The 17,853-nt window shown below is 44.7% G+C and overlaps 1 protein-coding gene across 1 annotated transcript in view; it reads right to left on the reverse strand.

Moving 5' to 3' along the window:
• The window catches only part of LOC111976091 (BMP/retinoic acid-inducible neural-specific protein 3), a 60,220-nt gene that overhangs the window by 11,717 nt on the left and 30,650 nt on the right, over positions 1-17,853 (reverse strand). The window contains exons 5-7 of the mRNA XM_024004833.1: positions 16,079-16,184; positions 15,470-15,706; positions 11,721-11,943 (exon numbers count right to left, since the gene is read on the reverse strand). Of these exons, the coding sequence (XP_023860601.1) occupies positions 11,721-11,943; positions 15,470-15,706; positions 16,079-16,184 (566 nt within the window). The remainder of the gene's footprint in view (positions 1-11,720; positions 11,944-15,469; positions 15,707-16,078; positions 16,185-17,853) is intronic.

A 17,853-nucleotide genomic window follows, 5' to 3' on the forward strand; every position in this document is an offset into this window, starting at 1 on the left:
GTGCACACACAAACTACTTACGTTCAACATAGACAATTCCCCACAAACAGCTAAAGCCTATGGTTGCCTTAAATATGGCTCCCAATCAGGGACAACAATAACCAGCTGTCTCTAATTGAGACCCAATTCAGGCAACCATAGACTTTCCTAGATACCTACACTCAACCATAGACACAGCTAGACTACTATACTAAACATAAACCCAACTACTCTAATAAACCCCCTAAACCTTACAACCACCCTAGACACTACAAAAACGCATACATCCCCATGTCACACCCTGACCTAACTAAAATAATTAAGAAAACAAAGAATACTAAGGCCAGGCGTGACACCCCCCCTTAAGGTGCGAACTCCGGCACGCAGCACATAGTCTAGGGGAGGGTCTGGGTGGGCGTCCGTCCACGGCGGCGGCTCCGGCACTGGCGTGGTCCCCAACCCACCATAGTCACTACCCGCTTTCTTAACCCCACTGGAATAAGGGGAGCACCGGACTAAGGGGGAGCACCGGACTAAGGGGGAGCACCGGACTAAGGGGCACCCCAGGATAAGGCAGCCCCAGGATAAGGGGCAGCTCCGGACTGAGGTACGGCAGCTCCGGACTGAGTACGGCAGCTCCGGACTGAAGGGCAGCACCGGACTAAGGGGCAGCACCGGATAAGGGGCAGCACCGGGATAAGGGGCAGCCCCAGGATAAGGGGCAGCTCCGGACTGAGGTACGGCAGCTCCGGACTGAAGGGCAGCACCGAGCTAAGGGCAGCACCGGACTAAGGGCAAGCACCGGACTAAGGGCGAGCACCGGATAAGGGCAGCACCGGGATAAGGGGCAGCACCGGGATAAGGGGCAGCACCGGGATAAGGGCAGCCCAGGATAAGGGGCAGCTCCGGACTGAGGTACGGCAGCTCCGGACTGAAGGGCAGCCCGGACTAAGGGGCAGCACCGGACTAAGGGGCAGCACCAGGAAGTAAGGGGCAGCACCAGGATAAGGGCAGCACCAGGATAAGGGGCAGCACCAGGATAAGGGGCAGCCCAGGATAAGGGGCAGCTCCGGACTGAGGTACGGCAGCTCCGGACCTGAATGGCGGATCCTGGCTGGCTGGCTCTGGCGATCGCTGGCTGGACGGCTCTGGCGGATCCTGCTGGACGGCTCTGGCGGATCCTGGCTGGACGGCTCTGGCGATCCTGCGTGGACGGCTCTGGCGGAGTCCTGGCTGGACGCGTCGGCGCTTGGACGGCGCTCATGGCCGGCTGACGGATCTGGCTGCTCATGGCCGGCTGACGGATCTGGCTGCTCATGACCGGCTGACGGATCTGGCTGCTCATGGCCGGCTGACGGTCTGGCTGCTCATGGCTGGCTGACGGATCTGGCTGCTCATGGCTGGCTGACGGTCTGGCTGCTCAGGCTGGCTGACGGCGGCTCTGGCTGGTCATGGCTGGCTGACGGATCTGGCTGCTCATGGGCTGACGGCTCTGGCTGCTCATGGGGCTGGCTGACGCGTCTGGATGCTCATGGCTGGTTGGCGCTCTGGCAGATCCTGCGGCTGGTTGGCGGCTCTGGCAGATCCTGTCGGTTGGCGGCTCTGGCAATCCTGTCTGACGTGGCGGGCTGCTGGCAGAGGTGATACCTTCTGGATTGCGGCTCTGGCAGATCCTGTTGACGAATGGCTCTACGGCGTGCCCTATCTGTGGACGAACGGCTTCTGACGGTCTCGGACAGACGGGGGCGGCTTCTAATGGGTCAAGAGGGACAGTGTACGGATGGCAACGAGACTGGCATTGGGAGTAGTGATGGCTCAGAGCTGGGCGCGGACGGATTGAAAATGAGATCGCGAACAGGAGTCGGGGGGACGGGCTCAGATGGCGCTGGGGGGGACGGTCAAAGGGGTGGAGGTACGACGGCTCAGGATGGTCGCTGTGTGAGAATCGACGACACAGGAAGAGGCTCGTCGGAGATGGCGCTGGGAGACGGATGCTCGAGGCGCTGGGGAGACGGTATGCTCAGAATTGGCGCACTGGGTAGACGGATGGCTCGTGCCGTAGAGTTGCGCCACTTAGCCTGGTCGGTCGTGCACAGGGTGCCGGGAACTGGGGCGGAGGCGAACCGGATGGCTAGTAAGTACAAGCGCACCGTTCAGTGTGGGGCGTGCGGCGAGGGTGAAGAGTAAAAGGTGACATGTTACAGGACCCCTGGAGACGCACATTAGGCCTAGTGCGTGGTGCCGGAACTGGAGGGGGTACCGGGCTGGGGACACGCATCTCAGGGCTAGTGCGGGGAGCAGGAACAGGGCTATGGAAACCTGGGAACAACATGGCAGCTGGTGCGTGGTATGAGTGTCGCCGGACCGGACTGGAGACACGCACCATAGGGCTAGTACGTGGAGGAGGAACAGGGCACACTGGACTCTCGAGGCGCACGATAGGCCTGGTGCGTGGACCGTACTGGTGGTACCAGGCTGAGGCACGCACCTCAGGAAGGTGCGGGAAGAAGGAACAGTGCGTTACAGGCTCAGGAGACGCACAGAGGGCTTCCCAACCTTACCTTGGTATGCTCCCCCATAATCATCTCTCTCTTCGCTCTACCTCCAATAAACACACAACTCCTCAAATGTCTCATAATCTCCCACCTTTCACTTTCCTCCAATTCGCAATAACTCTCCACTTCTCCGACTATACTCTCTGTAGCCAACTGCTCCTGATGGTAAGCACGGGGAACTGGCTTAATTCTCCCACTAGGCCCAGCACACACTTCCCCGTGTTCCCTCCTCCCCAGAAATCTTTGGGGTTGCCTCTCGGGCTTCCAGCCACTCTGCCTTGATTTACGCTGCTTGTCCAGCATGCGATTCTGGGAATCGGTGGACTGAGGGAGCGACGGAAGAACGGCGCCAAGAGCGATAAATGGAAAATAAGCCATCGTTCTTTTATTATGAAGAGTGAAGCGGAGATGACAGAGGTGAAAACGAGTTATAACTATGGACAAACATAGCGAAAACATACAAACGACAAAACGACACGTGAAACGTACCGGAACCGAGTAGCCAATACAGCGAAGCATGCACAAATTTATTTACGTTTCAACTCTTGAAATTCCCCGATCAAACAGCTAAAGGCCTATGGTTGCCTTAAGGATTGACGGCTCCCAATCAGGGGCACAGCACGATGAACAGCTGTCTCTAATCGGACCAGAACATCAGTGCAACCATAAGACTTTCCTATGATGACGCTACAGCTGCAACGTCAGATAGACACAGCTAAGGACTACTATACTAAATCATGAACCAACTACTCTCAACATAGAGCTGACCCGCCTAAACCTTACAACCACACCTAGACACGTACAAAAACACATACATCCCAGGTGTCACAGCCCTGAGGCCTGAATAAAATAATGAAGAGAAGATAAAGAAATACTAAGCCAGGGGTGGACACATTTGGTACAGGCATACGGTGACGATGCACACAGTGCCCATGAAATGCAGAAGCGAATTGTATGAGAATATATTCTGACTCATTGGCGAAAGGAATGTGGGGCGTCGTATAGTATGAAATTGTGGGTTTTAATAAAACAGATGTGTCTTTTTGTTCATGTTGATTAAAGAACCAAACGTAATTAGAAAGATGTATCGTTAATGGTTGTATGGTGAAAACATACATGGCTCGATTGCATGTATTTCAGCTGCTCAAATTCCGGACTTGTAAGGAATGGTTCGCGGGAGTGTAAAGAGTTAAAAAATCGATTACATTTGCGAGGTAGTATCCCACGTGAGTGACGATTTCCTCATCTCCTGTTTAGTGATTGGACTTGGTTATCCCAGCTCGTCTAGTTGAAAATTGTTGGGCCATAAGTGCAAGTAAGAAACCCTCCATAGGTTTAAGCTTGCTGATATTAGTATGCCACAAGAGCAAATGGTGCACTGTAACTGTATTTCTGTAGCATTAAAAATGAGCTCGGCCAACTGGAGTGAATGAACATGAGTCAAAGGGCTACCCAGACTCTCCTGGAACCGTGTATTAATGCTGGGGGGCTGCTACTCGAGCTGTTTTTATCTATGCATAGGCACTAAGTTGTGATAATAGCATCTACCACATGTACATATACCTCTTATTGACCGTCGACCAGGAGTGGGGGGCAGAGCGTGTAACACTTGCCGCACCGCACATGACTCTGTACCTAACCCCCTGTTAGTATAGCCTCGAGCCAACAAGGAGTGGGGGGGGGTGCTACTGAGCAGTAATGGTTACTGGAATACTCTCTTTAATATTTAATTTTATTTTTCCTAGCTATTTTTTACTAAACACAAATATTCTTAACTGCAATATGTGGGTGAAGTATGCGTGTAAGGTAGCAGTTGTCACTGGTAGAGATGGCTGATATCAAACTGTTGTATGTGCATGTGACAATAAGGAACTGTATGATCATTGGAGACATTAGGTTTGAGAGTGGGGATTGAAGAAGGTACCGATAATTTGGTTGACATATATTTTATCGTGACACAAAATAGCGTCTTGCTCGAGTGAGGGAAAACGTTCCGAAGCATTTGCGCAAAGAAGGTGAAATAATAAAACACTAATGAAATGATATCTTCTTAGATGTTAAGCACCGGTCAATACATGTTAGTCACCGTTAGTGGCGAGCGTATGTACGAGTGCAGAAGTGATGATATTCTTTCGTGGTGTAGGAAAACATGAGTGCTGGGCGAGGCGGGCTTTGCAACAAGGATGAAACAATCTAAAGATTGGGAAAATCTCATAGTCTCTTATTTAAAATTGGCAGCTTGAATTAGATATGATCTTAAGACAACCCATTTGCAGGTCTTGCGCATAGAGTTTGCACGAAGGCTAAAAATTAAGTGAAATTGGAACTTGCTCTCACGTCCAAAGCCAAGGCATTGTCACTTCTTCATGTAAGGCAAGCTCCCAGTGTAGAGTTTGGCGCGGGTGGTGTTTTAGTTACGGGGCAAGCCTGCTGTATAGATGAATTAATGTGAAACAGCTTGCCCGGGAGGGTGTCTGTGGGGCAAAAGGCTGGAACATATGACACCAGGTTTACTCAGCTCGTAGAATGTATGCCGTTGCGTTGGCTCGGCATTCTTTTGAGACAATTGTTAATCGCGTAGAAAAATATCTTGCCAAGCCAGTCATAAGGAACCCGAAGGATAGCAGGAGCAGTACCCAAACATGATTCAGCTGACCACTGACTGACTTGAAAATGAAAACTGGAGATGGTGGTACTCAGTAATGTGTACTGGATTGGCACCAAACACACGAAGTGCATTTTGGTATTTAGGAGCAGAAGAAGGTGAAGAGTTGGCGAGAGGTGAAAAATGAATCCACTGAGTTTTTTTGCAGTATGCCTACATAGCGAGCCTAAGTGCGAAAAGGATGGGGATTTGAATACTATTGAATTGTACAGGGACCCTTCTTTCCACTCTGTTCCAATTAGGGGTAGATTGGGGCAGATAGATGGAGTGAACAATGATATATACTGTGTGTGGATGTGAGCAAACAATGAGTATAGTCATTCAAAAATCAGTGTAAAGGCCTCCCGGTGAGGTGGTGGGGGGCAGGCGGCGAAGAAGGTCGCTAAGGCACAGCATACGTCACGTGCTTGAGCTCACTACATTCCCGGGTTCGATCCCAGGCTGTGCATCGATCGCGTGATCGGGGAAGTCCAGAGACGGAGTGGGGGGGCCTGGGCAGGGTTGGTGTCCTAGAATGATGGACAGCAATTGGGACAATGCATCACCCTCGTGCCTCTGTCTCGCGCAGTCAAACCCAGGAGTGGGGGGGAGGGGAGTTACAGAGACTGAAACTACCAATTGGAATCACGCGAAAAGGAGGGCCAAGAAGGTGAATGATGTGTAAGAAACGAGCACGCCAATAGAAAATAGAAACGAGCTAGGATTGACCAAGCAACTTATGTGACTGGGTTGAAGTCATTTTGACTCCGAATTTAGGGTTCCAGAACAAAGCAGGTTGAATCAACTAGTGAAATGTATTGATCAAGATTGCAGCTATAGATTTTTTAATAATTGTTAATAGCTATTTAGGCAGAAAGGAGAAAAAAGTTCGAGGGGTTAGTAGCGTTCGATCATATGGTATTGTGTTGGCTGATAAGGAGTGGTCGGCGGGATAACAGCAGAAAGAGCAATCTGCAGTTGGAAATTCGAACAGTTATATTGCAGGCTGCTTTAATGACCAAACACAGAGATGTGCAAGATTCAAGGGGTGTGGAGAGAGTAGCTTGCTGTCATGAATAACAGGTGTAATGTACATTGTCAAACAGTACAATTTAAGTCATTTTAGCAGACGCTCTATCCAGGGGAGCGACTTAAGTGTAAGAGCAGAGGTATATATTTATTTCGCTCTCAATAATGGGTCCGTTTGTGCCGAGACAAGTGCTGAGAGAGAGTGTGAGGGTGTCAGCGTTTAGATGTGTGTGAATAAGTTTGGTGTGAACATTTAGGAAGAAAATTTCATTGAAATATTTCGAGGCATTGAATGTGATGTGTGTATTGTGGCCACAGGTGTTGGTGGTGAGGTGCGGCAGAGGTGAATGAATAACAAAAACAAATCTCAGTTGAATCCATATTCAGTGATCTGGGCTCAAAGAACACAACAAATGTGCAAAGCGATGTCAAGGGTGTGAGATAGCTTCTGGGGTAGGTTGGCAATCTGCTAAGAGTACTGATGATATTAGCATATTTTAACATTTAGCGACGCCTATCCAGAGCGACTTGTATTAGACAATTTGTTTGAATGCTAGGCCCATGAGTGGAATGGGGTCCTGTTTCTGCTAACAATGCGCGGGTGCGAGTACTGATGTGAAAGTCGACTCTGTATCTGATCCGGACAAGGCACTGCAGGTGATGAGAGGGGGCGCGTGTCTCCCCTGCGCTGACAGATTGGACTGGGTACAGTAACACTCTTCATTACCCACGCAGAAGTGAATGGAACTGTCTACTTACTCGCTCACCCTGCAGCGCGTTGTCTTCATGCAACACGACGCCAGTGGGGAGAGGTATTTTCACACTGTGATCTCTCTCTGTGTGCACTTGCGTTGGTAGCTTCACGGTCGTTTGTTGTTTTTGTATAGTTTGTATAAGTGTTTCGTTTCATGTTCATCTTCGTCGTTATAATAAAAGATGGCTTATTTTCCACATGCTGCGTTTCGGTCCGTCTCTCCTCCACACGATCGTGACAAAATGTCTTTCCGCCTAATTTTCACACTTCTATACAAAATACTAGGCTCCTCTCAATTCTATCGTTGTCTACAATATGTGCAAGGCAAATATTTTTTTTACCTGGTTGATATGGCATTATAGGAAGACTGAATAGTTTGGAGGAGCGTGTCTTTGGTAATTGGACGAGGGGATGGATACTCTACCATTTAGCCACATCAACGAGACTGAGGTAGAGAGCGTTCCGAGTTTGAAGTTCCTTGGAGTCCATATCACCAAGGACTTGTCATGGACCAATAAAACCACCACTCGTGTCAAGAGTGCACAACAGCGTCTCTATTTCCTAAGGCGGCTGAAGAACTTTGGCATGCTGCCCTGTGTCCTCTACAAATACGATCGCTGCACCATCGAGAACATCCTGACCTGTTGCATCAAAAACATTTCCAAGCACTCTCAGTAGACCATTTAAAACCTACTTATTCATAGTCTACTTGGCCACGATAAAAAGACGCACTGTTATGCTGCTAAACCAGCCTATATTAAGGGGAGGGCAGGCTATGCTTGTTTTTTTATTTTTTATTAAATGGGGGTGGAAAAAATCTGTTTCTAAATACGAGATTCACCTGCACAAAAGGCACATCTCTCCTTCCATGGGCACTGTGCATCATGTCTGGATAGGGTGCGCTTTCGCTCTCAAAATCCATGCCAGTATCTACTGCATTACAGTTAAGACCTGCTTTTTGTGAGTCTTAAAACCTCCCATTAGCACTGCATGAAATTGTGACTTTTGCGCTTGTGAAGGACACACCTCAAATATTGCCACCCCTTCAACCTCAGCGTAAGCAAGCTGATGTTAGACAGGTAAATAGCCGAACCTGGCGTTAGGTTTGGAAAATGCCAGTGCAACAGTTTTTACATGACGAAATTGCAAACTAATGTGCACCTCCTTAGCACCAGCCGAAAATAGAGCCCTGTCTCTCTGCATCTCTGTGCTGGCACCCAATTCTCTGTGAATAACTGGATTTACTTTTTGAATTGCGTCCATTAAACAATTTGTCCAAACACCATAAGGTTGAGAAATGGAAGGGGCAAAGAGACCTCTAATGGAAATTGGAGGGGCAGAGAGTAGCTTGTATTGCTTTACTAAAACCCATTAAGAGAAATATGTCACAGTCAGACTCTTCATGTACACGGTCACTTCTGTGTTAGAGCCACAATAGCAGTAGTACTAGGAGACTAGTACAAATTAACATTGTTTATGAGAATCTCATGGCCACAGACCTTTTATTTGTATCCATTATAGGTCGTTTCATCAAAAAATGAAACCAAGTCATACAAAAAGACACTCAACACCTCAGAATACAGTCATTCACTGAGCAAAATAGTCCTTGACGGTGAAAAATAACAGTAAAAGGAAAGAAATGGATGTTCTCTCAATGGGATTTTGTATCTAAATAATAAACATGAATGAATTAATTGAATTTGGCTGACGGTATTAGTCAGATCTAGGTAACTACTGTATTCTCTGTATGTAGTCTATTAAAATCAAAGCTATCTCAGTATATCTAATGTATGAAATAGAGTTTCAGTTTTATTAATCAGTCCTCTCTGCTTGTTAAAGTCAATTTTCCCCTGACGAAGAAATATGGGCTGATTTTGCCAAATGAAACCTTTTCTAAAACACATTTAGAAGAAAATGAAGAAAAAACACAAGCACAGCAGAGTTCCACTCGACAAGAGGGTTGGTGAAATTGGAGATGCTATCTCATGTTCTGATTGATTGCCTGTGAACTCTTTTGAACATAAGAAACAAAACAAATCTGTGCAGAAATGTCAAAGCAATATGCAGAGTACAGAATTCATCTCCCTTCACCTATCAACAATGTGTATGTCTGAACAGCAGCCATTTTTGACTGGGACATTCACAACATCCCTGAGTCTATTCAGGCACAAAAGGGATACTCAGGCAGATTTTACATGGCCTGGATATTTTGAAGGGAGACTAGACCGGGACCAAGTCATCAGCATCGAAACAATTATTTTACAAAAACCCTTCTCAGGTCTCTGCTGAAAACAACGTGTTGTGTTTATTACCATGTTATAAACGCAACACTTTGGGGGAGCAGGCAGCCTAGTGGTTAGAGCTTTGGACTAGTAACCAAAAGGTTGCAAGATCGAATCCCCGAGCTGACAAGGTAAAAATCTGTCGTTCTGCCACTGAACAAGGCAGTTAACCCACTGTTACTAGGCCATCATTGAAAATAAGAATTTGTTCTTAACTGACATGCCTAGTTAAATAAAGATAAAACAATTAAACTTGTTTGATACCCCATCCAGAGATAGCACAGAAATATAACTACCAGTTTGAGGCTTGATTTTTCATCCATACTCATGTAATTTAAAGGTCACCTCTCGGTCACCCCCCCCCCCCGAATCACTCTCTCTCTACCCCCCCACCCCCCCTCGCATTCTTCATGCACCTACAGTACCAGTCAAAAGTTTGGACAGACACCTACTCATTCAAGGGTTTTTCTTTATTTTTAGAATAATAGTGAAGACATCACAGCTATGAAATAACACATATGGAATCATGTAGTAACCAAAAAGGTGTTAAACAAATCTAAATATATTTTATATTTGAGATTCTTCAAAGTAGCCACCCTTCTTTACTTTGATGACAGCTTTGAACACTCTCTCAACCAGCTTCAGCTGGAATGCTTTTCCACCAGTCTTGAAGGAGTTCCCACATATGCTAAGCAGGTGTTGACTGCTTTTCCTTCACTCTGCTGTCCAACTCATCCCAAACCATCTCAATTGGGTTGAGGTCGGGTGATTGTGAAGGCCAGGTCATCGGATGCAGCACTCCATCACTCTCTTTCTTGGTCAAATAGCCCTTACACAGCCAGGAGGTATGTTGGGTCATTGTCCTGTTAAAAAACAAATGATAGTCCCACTAAGCACAAACCTGATGGGATGGCGTATCGCTGCAGAATGCTGTGGTAGCCATGCTGGTTAAGTGTGCCTTGAATTCTAAATAAATCACTGACAGTGTCACCAGCAAAGCACCCCCACTCGATCACATCTCCTCCTCCATGCTTCACGGTGGAAACCACGCATGCAGAGATCATCCGTTGACCTACTCTGCATCTCACAAAGACAGGTTGGTTGGAACCAAAAATGTCAAAATAGCACTCAGACCAAAGGACAGATTTCCACCGGTCTAATGACCATTGCTTGTGTTCTTTGGCCCAAGCGAGTCTCTTCTTATTGGTGTCCTTTAGTAGTGGTTTCTTCGCAGCAATTCAACCATGAAGTTTTGATTCTTGCAGTCTCCTCTGAACAGTTCATTTTGAGATGTGTCTGTTACTTCAGCTCTGTGAAGCATTTATTTGGGCTGCAATCTGAGGTGCAGTTAACTCTAATGAATTTATCCTCTGCAGCAGAGGTAACTCTGGGTCTTCCTTTACGGCGGTCCTCATGAGAGCCAGTTTTATCATAGCGCTTGACGGTTTTTGTGACTGCACTTGAAGAAACGTTCAAAGTTCTTGACATTTTCCAGATTGACTGACCTTCATGTCTTAAATAAATTATGGAGTGTAATTTCTCTTTGCTTATTTGAGCTGTTCTTGCCATAATATGGACTTAGCCCTATTTGGTGAAAACTATCTTCTGTATACCACCCTGATCTTGTCACAACACAACTGATTGGCTCAAACGCATTAAGAAGGAAAGAAATTCCACAAAGTAACTTTTAACAAGGCACACCTGTTAATTTAAATGCATTCCAGGTGACTACCTCATGAAGCTGGTTGAGAGAATGCCAAGTGAGTATGCAAAGCTGTAATCAAGGCAAAGGGTGGCTACTTTGAAGAATCTCAAATATAAAATATATTTTATATGATACCAGATGTCTTCAAGTGCAGTCACTGGATCCTGGACTTCCTGATGGGCTGCCCCCAGGTGGTAAGAGGAGGCAACAACACGTCTGCCATGCTGATCATCAACACTGGAGCCCCTCATGGGTGTGTACTCAGTTCCCACCTGTACTCCCAAGCTTCCTGCAATCCAGGACCTATATAATAGGCCGTGTCAGAGGAAAGCCCATAAAATTGTCAGACTCCAGTCACCCAAATCATAAACTGTTTTCTCTGCTACCGCACGGCAAGCGGTACCGGACCGCCAAGTCTAGGACAAAAAGGCTCCTCAACAGCTTCTACCCCCAAGCTCCAAGACTGCTGAACAATTAATCAAATAGCCACCGGACTATAAAATGTTTTATTTACATTTATTTGGTAAATATTGTCTTAACTCTTCTTGAACTGCACTGCTGGTTAAGGGCTTGAAAGAAAGCATTTCACGGTAAGGTCTGCACTTGTTGTATTCTGCGTATGTGACAAAGTTGATTTGATTATTCTACAATGTAGAAAATAGTAAAAATAAAGAAAACCCTGGAACAAGTACTGTAGGTGTCCAAACTTTTGACTGGTACTTTACAAGGCAGCTAAACTTCACAGGGAATGTTTATCATAATACAGTCTCACCTCTCTCTCAGCACAATGACTTTCGGCTGTGTCCGACACCTCTTGCTGAGGGTGAAGAGTTTGTTGACGATTCGTCGGGATTTGGCAATGAGCTGTCTGCTGCTGAGCTCCAGCTGTCTGTAGCGTTGGTGGATGGCCGGCTCCATTTTCCAGAAGTACTGGATGGCAGATGTGTTGAGGGCGTAGAACGTCGGGAGTCTCCGCAAAAAGTTCTGGAACTCCTCTGAAAGGCAGACAGGTGTGGAGAGGTTTAATGCCCTCTTGTCGTTCTAGTCCGCTTATTTATTTATATGATACTGTTCATTTTGTCTGATAAAGTCAGACGGCATTAAGGGATCACTTTAGAGAGAGCACATGGGACTTGGTTTGCCGGGCCGCGGTGGGGGAAAATGGAAGTGATGCATTTGCTAATAGAAAGAGGCAGAACTAAATGTAGGTCTGTGTCTCTGTTTGAAACACCAAGAACCAAGCCAGCTCCTGGCAAAGCAAGCTCATGGCTCTGTGTGCAGAGGCACAACAGCCAAACAGATAGAAAAGCAGCAAAAAATATTACTTTGCTTCATGGTAAGTGTTAGGCTTAACGAGTCAAAGGGGGCATCGCAGGAATGAACAAAAATCTATTTTCAGAGCAATCGATATATGCTTTCATGATTGAATAGATTTTTCAGAATTCAATTCTAACTAATCTGTAATGAGAAAGTGACAGTGATATTTACAATTAACAGTGATGTTGATTATCTCAGATTACAATAGTAATTCGCTCTCAAAGTGATTAGCCATGGTGTAATATGTACTGCTGTGAAATGAATAACTTCTAAAAAATAACTAACACAATGGAATTTTTGATAAACCATCGCTATATTAGGATAGAGAGATCTCAGATTGCAATTAGAAGTAAACGTAGTAGTGTCTTTACGGCCATTAGATTCCATGATGTGCTCGGTAAAGGATGTTTACATGTTTTAAATCAGCCTCCAGCTGCTGCATTCAAATGAATTAGTGTGCTCCATTGCACCCTGAGTAAACCTGCTTAGGCTGGCACCATTCCCGGGACACACACACACAAAAAAGTCTGTTCATGCCAAGACTAGAGCGCTGTTTCACTGCCACGAGAATGACACCTCATCCCTGAAAGCCAGGCCTCTTCCCACCATTATTATCTTGTCAGAGGCTGAAAACAGCTAGGTAACAATGCTTCTCTCTTAATGCCTTCCCACAGCTCTGCGGCGAACCACTGCAGAACTACAGGTACTGAACCACGGCAAATTAAACAACTGACATCAACAATGCAGTAGGGCAGATGGTGTGGATGGTATAATTGGTCCAACTGGCTCAGACAGTTAAACTATAATGCTGCCAACATCAAGGTTGTGGGTTTAGTCCCTCACATGGGCCATGTGAATTAAACATACAGTGCATTCAGAAAGTATTCATACCCCTTGACTTATTCCACATTATGTTTTATTACAGCCTGAATTCTAAATGGATTAAATATAACTTTTTCCTCACCCATCGACACACAATACCCTACAAGATGAAAACATGTTTTCAAATTATTATTTTATAAATATTTCATATACATAAGTGTTCACAACCCTGAGTCAATACAGTACATGTTAAAATCACCAGCGGTTACGGCTGTGAAAGACGGAGTCTTTCTGGGTAAGGCTCTACGAGCTTTCCACACCTGGATTGTACAATATTTGCACATTATTCTTTAAAATAATTCTTCAAGTTCTGTCAAGTTGGTTGTTTATCATTGCTAGACAGCCATTTTCAAGTCTAGCCATATATTTTCAAGCAAATTAAAGTAAAAAAATGGAACCAGGCCACTCAGGAACATTCAATGTTGTCTTGGGAAGCAACTCGTGTATATTTGGCCTTGTGTTTTGGATAATGTCATGCTGAAACGTGAATTTGTCTCCCAGTGTCTGTTAGAAAACAGACAACCAGGTTTTCCTCTAGGATTGTGCTTAGCTATTCTGTTTATTTTTATCCTAAAAAAACTCCCTAGTCCTTGCCGATGACAAGCATATCCATAACATGATACCACCATGCTTTAAAATATGAAGAGTGGTACTCAGTGATGTGTTGGATTTGCCCCAAACAGAACACTTGGTATTCAGGACATAAAGTTAATTTATTTTTCCAAATGTTTTGCCATTTTACTTTACTGCCTTATTGCAAACAGGATGCATGTTTTGGAATATTTTTATTCTGTAGAGGCTTCCTTTTCACTCTGTCAATTAGGTTAGTATTGTGGAGTAACTACAATGTTGTTGATCCATCCTTAGTTTTCTCCGATCACAGCCATTAATCACCCTCTAACTGTTTTAAAGTCACCATTGGCCTCGTGAAATCCGGAGAGCAGTTTCCTTCCTCTCCGGCTACGGAGTTAGGAAGGACGCCTGTATCTTTGTAGTGATTGGGTGTAGAAAAGCACCATGCTCAAAGGGATATTCCATGTCTGCCCTTCTTGGCGAGGATTTGGGAAACCTCCATGGTCTTTGTGGTTAATTCTGTGTTTGAAATTCACTGCTCGACTGAGGGACCTTACAGATAATTGTATGTGTGGGGAACAGAGTTGAGGTTTTCAAAAATCATGTTAAACACTATTATTGCACACAGAGTTCATTGAACTTATTATTTGACTTGTTAAGCAAATGTTTACTCCTGAACATATTTAGGCGTGCCATAACAAATTGGTTGAATACTTATTCACTCGTTTTTATTAATTTGTACTTTGACATTATGGGGTATTGTGTTTAGGCCAGTGTCAGCAAATTTCTATGTAATCAATTTTAGATTCAGGCTGTAACACAACAAAATATGGAACAAGTCTAGGGGCGTAAATACTTTCTGGAGTTACTGTATGTGTTTACAGACTTCTCAAATGTGGCCTGACATTTAATATGAATAATTCAGCCTTTAAATATACATGTGAACCCATAGACAGCAGACGTCACACTGATTTCCGTATTGTGTAAGGTTCTGTGGCATATACCAGGAGACTGAAAAGATTTAGCATTGGTCCACAGACCCTCAAAACGTTCTACAGCTGCACCATCGAGAGCATCCTGTACGGTTGCATCACCGCCTGGTATGGAAACTGCTCGGCATCTGACCGTAAGGTGCTACAGAGGGTAGTGCCTCCTGCCGTGTACGTCACTGGGGCCAAGCTTCCTGTCATCCAGGACCTATATATACACTAGGCGGTGTCAGATGAAGTCCCAAAAAACTATCAAAGACTCCAGTCACCCAAGTCATAGACTGTTCTCTCTGCTACCGCATGACAAGCAGTACCAGAGCGCCAAGTCTAAAAGGTTCCTTAACAGCTTCTACCCCCAATCCACCCCTTTGTTTTTACACTGCTGCTACTCGTTGTTTATTATCTATGCATAGTCACTTTACATGTACAAATTACCTCAACTAACCTGTACCTCGCACATTGACTCCGTATCGGAACTCCCTGTATATATCCTTATTATTATAATTTTATTGTGTAACTTTAAAAAATCTTACTTAAGAAAATATTTTTAAAAATTAAATTAACTCTATTTCTTGACCTGCATTGTTGGTTAAGGGCTTGTAATAAGCATTTGACGGTAAGGTTTAATTCGGCGCATGTGATAAATACAATTTTATTTTATTTGACATACAGTTGCAGTACATTTGTGCAAGTATATTGAATGTTACAAATTCTCTATATACGCCTTTGTGAGTGTATCGTCAATGTCATACTCCCATACCCGACTCCTCAAAGTCCTGGTTGGCCATGTTCCAGGTGTCTCTGATGTGCAGTAGGCTGGCCTCCATGGCCCTCAGGTCCACGTCGGGGCAGTTACACTGGGGGAAGCCTGGGCTGCAGCGGCACCAACAGTCATTGTCTCGGCACACAAACTGACCCTCCTCGTTACAGCCGATGTAGCTCAGAGCAGCCTGGACAAACCTGACCCTCAGGTACTCTGGTAGGATGGCCTGGAGACCTGGGGGAGAGGACATGGTACAGTTTATATATGACAACACTGGCTAAACTACAAGACAAATTACTGTAATAATGTAAACTAGACTCAAATACTGTATTAACTATAGACTTTCTACTGTAAGTTAATATAGGACAGAAGAGGTATTTTCTTGTCACTTTATAGATACATTTCCACTGGTTTGTTCATACATGTCTACAAATCCCTGTGATCCACTTAGGAATCCAGAGGTTCGGTTTCCAATGACAGACAAAGACGAATTGAAGCTAAATTCCTTCTGACACTCTGGTGCCTCTTGTCTAACGTTTGGCAGAGAATATAAACTGTGACAATTCCATCAGAATGTCTGGGTGGGTTCAATTATGGATGGCCGACCTTGCAGATTAATCTTGTTTTCAGGGCTCTGAACCAGAACAGAGCTGACTGAGTCCAGGTTGTCATAGTTACTGCATCCAAGAGGGCCCGTCCTGGTTTCGGTCACCTAACGGGAAAGACAGAGGCACATGGCAATACTCCACTACACTGTAAGAGAGCCACTAAAGTCATAAGAAATGTAGGGATGCAGAGCTGAATGTCATGTGGAATGAGATCAACAACAACAATTGTATGCTCACTCAGTTCCTACCATCTGTACTTCCACAGGACTAAATATTTTACACCTTATTGAGACACGTTTAAATGTTCACATCAACAAACATTACAAGTAGTAGTACAGTAGTTCAGTTGTTTGGTGTATGATGCAACACCAAGGTTGTGCATTTAGACATATCCACTATTCAGTATAGTCTGTTAGATGATAATTCTCTGTTCAGAAGCCACATTGTTATATCAAAAAAGTATAGTACATGAAGCTTAAGGGTGAGAGGTGGTTTCTTGTCTACTCAGAGAAAGCGATGATGACATACAGTAGCAATGCAACCAAAAACCACTGTAATCTGACACAAGGGAGAGAAGAATGTGGAGTATGCAAAAAAGTAAAAGAAAGAACTACGTATGAAGAATTATTTTCGGTGGCACCTTCCAATTATGCTTTAAGTCTTGAAAGATGCAGTTACATGCAAGCCTGGCAGACATATCACTAGATTCACGCTGACAAATGAGAAAGACACTGGATCTCTTCTCCTCTGGGTGAGCGGTTAGATCGTTCACAATCACAGCTCAATCATCCTTGACAAAAGGATGATTTAAAGCTCCCATATATCAAGGTTTCTCTGCCACCATTCCAAGTCTGGCAGCCTGCGGGCCTATCCATCTCCCTCCTCGTCACTTGCACGTTATTCTCCCCTAACGCCACAGTGGCTCCTTCTTTTAATATTTTCCCAAAGGGCCAATAAAAGTAACCACATCACCAGTGTAGATCAATGAGGAACTATGGTTCTACATTCAGAAGAAAGGGGACACTTTCCTTTCGCTCTGTGGGCAGAAAAGTTGGCTTTCTTTGACACCTACTTTAAGGTCACTGTGAAAACAGAGGGAAGGGCGAGACACAAGAAAGAAAAAGAATAACAGAAACTGAACTGTATCAAAAAGGTATGCATTGAAAACATTAAGACACCAGAACCATAACCAACCTTAATTACATAAGCAGCAGTGATTCATTATATGATAATCACAAAATATTATTTTTCATTTAACATTGAGTTTTGAGTTACTTTGAAATGGAGAGGGGGGGGAAGAGGGTTGAGAAAGAGAGAATGAAAACCTCAACTTCAGCAGGCCTATCGACGGCACGGCATTTCCATTATTTTTTTTATTGATGCTTCGACGCAAATAATTAAAATCCGCAAAATGTCTAGAGGGATGGGCAGATAAATTTCTAACACAGACAGATGTCCAACTTAAAGGGAAATGTTTTAATTTAAATCTGGATTTTCTATGCATAGCAATGAGACCATCTGCAACAAGGACCAAGTGAAGCCGAGCATATGCACACTTAGTCCTTTCTATAAGAAATGGATTTAGAAAAAAAAGAGAAAAAAACTCTTAACAGTTGTTTGTATAAAAGTATGTTCAGTAACTTATGGGGACTTTGGTGAATAAAAAAATGTAAATGAGGTGGAGAGAGCGAGCGGGGGTTGTATTAATATGCCATAATCGAGTGCTGACTATCAGAAATTCTAACAGCTGCATTTAATGGGTCTGGCGATTGC

This window comes from Salvelinus sp. IW2-2015, linkage group LG16 (genome assembly GCF_002910315.2).
Source record: "Salvelinus sp. IW2-2015 linkage group LG16, ASM291031v2, whole genome shotgun sequence".
Lineage (NCBI taxonomy): Eukaryota > Metazoa > Chordata > Actinopteri > Salmoniformes > Salmonidae > Salvelinus > Salvelinus sp. IW2-2015.